At 34.5% G+C, this 4111-nt stretch overlaps 1 protein-coding gene across 1 annotated transcript; it reads right to left on the reverse strand.

Annotated features, from left to right (window-relative positions):
* Positions 1–301: 301 nt before the first annotated feature.
* Positions 302–2389, reverse strand: LOC118040620 (pentatricopeptide repeat-containing protein At4g14190, chloroplastic). The gene is made up of 2 exons (XM_035047594.2): positions 1971–2389; positions 302–1873 (listed from the first exon to the last, which is right to left on the reverse strand). Exons 1-2 carry the CDS (start codon positions 2304–2306, stop codon positions 734–736), a joined length of 1476 nt encoding a protein of 491 aa, XP_034903485.1. The 5' UTR covers positions 2307–2389; the 3' UTR covers positions 302–733.
* Positions 2390–4111: the final 1722 nt, after the last annotated feature.

The following is a 4111-nucleotide window of genomic DNA, read 5'->3' on the forward strand; positions in this document are numbered from 1 at the left end:
TTGAGATTCACCTTCTCCATCTTGTAGCTGTGTCAAGTCTCCTGGCTGGCTAAACTGTATTGATTGTTTTTTTAGGTTGCCAGCCCCGGGCGACTAATCTGGTGGTCATCCCGGGTCGCATATTTGATAATGACAAGTAAAGCTATTAATGGATGTTGCTACATACACGGGAACTCGAAACCAAAACCTCATTTTAGCGAAACAAGCTCTTACCACTTGAACCAACCTCTATTGGTAACTGTATTGATTGTTGTATTGCAGTGATCATATGGGACAGTACTCCTAGCAATCAAGCGTAAACTTCTGATAGAATTAAAAGTTATAGTGAGTGGGAGGGAGTACATGAAGGGAGTGTGATGTGTGAGCTTTCTGGCAGTCGTTTCCATGAAGGGAAATTGGAGGAGGAAATGGAGCATAGTTACCCAGCGTGATGCTCATATAATGAACGAAACTTGAGAGGGTAGCACGCCTGGCAAATGCTCCTCTCCTCCTACAAAGGAAGATAGCTCTATAATGGCATAACCCTCTCCAAGCATACTGTAATAGGAGATCATGACCAGCTTTCCAATCTATAAACAAACATGTTTGTCGAAAACGCACCAGGTTTACTCTCACATGGCATGGTCAACCAGCCGGTAACAACGAGAGCAGTAAAGGAAATTAAGCTCATAGGCATTGTTTCATGAAGAAAATCATGGGGCCTTTTTGGCACCAAGTAATACAACGCTGCATTTCACTGAGCTTTGCTAGTCACTAAATTTATGAAATCGACATATGTCCACCTTTTCTTTTCTCTAGCACTAGGTTCAAGGGAAGAGTAGCCCTCTTCACAGCTTCTGAGGAAGCTTCCCTTACCAAAAGCAGAGAGAGCCAGAGGATCGGTGTTCATTTCTACACGTCTATAAAGAAGACCCATCTTTCTCCACATCTCTAAACACTCTTTTCCATCAAAACCTATTTCTTCTGCATCAAAAAGAATTCCAAAAGTGACTATATCAGGTTCCACACGAATTTCTGGTAACTTAGAGAGCAAGATCCTCAAGCGGGTGAAATCCTTCATCTTCAAATATGCTAGCAAGATAATGTTTGCAACTGTTATATTCCAACAAGCCTTTGCATCTTCCATCTCCCTAACAACAGCATCCATGCCTCTTCGACTCAAAAGACAAGCATGGGAAAGGAGGTGTAGGCACCAAACAATATCAGTCCGGCCAGTTATAGAAGTAAGATCAACAGCCAAGTCGTGCAGTCTCGAGAACATGTAGTTTGCAATATAAACCCCGGCTAATTTCCTAACCAAATCCTCCTTTACAGTGATTTTTGAGTTCCATGCCCACCTTAAAATCTTCTCCATCTTCTCCACAATCCCGAAGTTTGCATATGCCTCAAGCATCGAAATCAAAGTCGAAGACTGCAACTTCATCCTTTTGGTTCGCATAGACTGGTAAACCCTTTCCATTCTTGTCAGCAATCCACCTTGCGCAAACTTTTGGATAAGCAAATTATAAGTATAGCGATCAGGTGAACACCCATCAAGCTCCATCTTCTTCAGGCACATAACCATCTCATCATACATTCTATACTTCCCATAAGCTTCGATCAAGCCATCATAAGTATCACTTTCTGGGCTCAAATTCATTTCATTCATCTGATTAAGGTAAAACAAAGCATCATCAAACTTGCCATTTCTTGCATAACCATGAATTATAGAATTGTAAGCCTCCAAGGAAAGGCAGAGACCAAAACTTTTCATTTCCATAAACGCAGTAACTGCATCTTCCATTAGACCCTCTTCACCTAACAACCCTATAATCTTCTCATAATTGAATTCATTAATTCTTGTTTTCTCCACGTCCCTCCACATATGAAACACCTGTTCAGAAAACCCACAACAGAAAGAGAGAGAGAGAGAAAAAAACAAATTCAATTTTCCTTGCTGCTAAAAAAAATGAAAGAGCGAGTGAGTGTACCTGAAGAATCTGATTGGATCTTGCAGAAAGTTTAAGGAATTTGATGACAGACCAGAAGTGATCTTTGGACCAGTCTCCATCCTGTTGAAGCAGTTGCAAAGGGTTTTGGTTGTTGTTAAGGTTGTGAAGCAGGGACTTGAGCCTCTTGTGTTCATGGAAGCTGTCAACAAGAAGAGTTGTGTGTTGTGTAGAGTAGTCCTGGCCATGGCAGATGGTGGCATGGGCTGTTGGGTGGCGAAAAGCGAGAGATAGAGAATGGGTAGTTACTAGGGTTTTGAAGTTGTTGAATTTCCATGTCCACGGTGGTATTGAATTGTTTTGGAATTTGAGTGCCATTTTAGGTTCTTCTTAAGAACAGGTCCCGACTCTGCCAAATAAAGGAAGCCCGTTTTCTGATTGTAGATACCCGAATAATTATCGTCGAGTTCATGGAATATATATATATATATATATATATATATATATATGAGGCTGCTTTTGTTTTGTCGGTATGAAAATGTTTTTTCAAAAAATTAATTTTATTTTGTTTTAAATTATTATTTTTTTATTTTTAAATTGCTTTGGTAAACTAATATTAAAAAATTTAAACAATTCTTTAAAAATAATTACTATAACTATAAATTAAAAAGATAATAAGAAAAATGAAAAGGAAAAACCCACCTCGTGATTGCATATCAATTTATTTGGTCAAAATTTGTCTTATGTTTATAAAATTTAGTGAATCTACTGACTAAATTATATTAAATTATAATAAAAAATTTATTTCATTAAAGTTTTTAAGGAAATAATATTAAAAAAATAAACTCATGATTAAATAAAAAAAATGGGTTTTTTCAATAATGGATAATAACTTTCAAACATATTTTATAAAGTTTTAAGAACATAGATGTTAAGCAATTTCAAAATATTTTTTATTTATTAAATATTTAAAAAGGTTATACTGTTTTTCTAAAAAAAATTACATATTTAAAAATAATAACAATTAATATTTTATTTTAAATATATAAATTATAATAAATTATTAATTGAATTTAAATTATACTTGAAATTGAATTCAATTACAAGTATAATTTAGTTCCAATCATGCTGTTAAAGTTTGATGAATAAGTATAATAAAATGAAAATGAAAATGAAAGCCTACGGTCTCTTTATCTAGATAAAAGAATTGATTTATCTATTTTTTAATTTTATTTATTTGAGAGTATGGTGGCTTTTTTTTAATGCTTTTTAAAAATATATTTACCTTGAAAAATATTAAATTTATGTTTTTTTAAGTATTTTATTATTATTATTTTGATATGACGATATTAAAAATAAAAAATATTTAAAAAAATTATTTTAATATATTTTTTTAAAAAACATATTTTTTACTTGAAGAATGGTAAAAAACACATTTCAAGTCAGTTACACTGCCCTTGTGTGAGGACTTATGCTCACAAATATGCAATTGCAGCACCGAGGTTCGTGGTCTACTGGTACTCGTTTCTTACCTCTACATTCTATATTTGAACTTTAGTACGCATATCTGTCATTTTCGTGATGTTTTATTTGTTTATTGAACTTGTAATATATTTAATAAATTCAGGAATTAATCATGATACGTGTAAGGTGGCTTAAATATCTCGGATTATAAAAAAAAGAAAATGCAATTGCAAGGGAATCCAGAACAGATTCAGAAAGCATTATTATCCAAGTAACATTCCTTATTTTACCAGAAAAGTGGATTACTAAACGGTCATAATTCAGTAAACTTTGATGGACACTTGTATTTGGAAGTGGCAAAAACCAGTCTTTCCTCCAATAGGACTGTTGAAGAATTCAGCTTAGATTGTTCTCTCTCGAAGCTGTCAAACTTATAAACAGAACATTCTCAGAAGTCATCAAAATGGATCATTAAATTTTGTCCTTCGATTTGCATGAGAAGTTGGAGCAGCCGAGTTTCTTGTCATTTTCTCAGCTTGGTTTTTCTTGCTACGAGCCCAAGACAGCCATGGTTGTTTCTGCACTGAAACAAGCTTTAGAAAAATCGCACTTTCTTAGCTGAAAAGGTCAACCCGGAGCTCCATTGAAGAGACTGGTAGAGGTGGAGCAGGAACTGTATACAAAAGAGTTGCAGCAATTAAGAAGCTGAAAGAAGCTAA

The sequence above is a fragment of the Populus alba genome, chromosome 14 (assembly GCF_005239225.2).
Source record: "Populus alba chromosome 14, ASM523922v2, whole genome shotgun sequence".
Taxonomy (NCBI): domain Eukaryota; kingdom Viridiplantae; phylum Streptophyta; class Magnoliopsida; order Malpighiales; family Salicaceae; genus Populus; species Populus alba.

Coding starts and splice junctions, on each gene's coding strand:
- LOC118040620 (XM_035047594.2), bottom strand. CDS start 2,306: ATGGCACTCAAATTCCAAAACAATTCAATACCACCGTGGACATGGAAA. Junction 1,874..1,970: donor GATCCAATCAGATTCTTCAG/GTACACTCACTC, acceptor TTTTCTGAACAG/GTGTTTCATATGTGGAGGGA.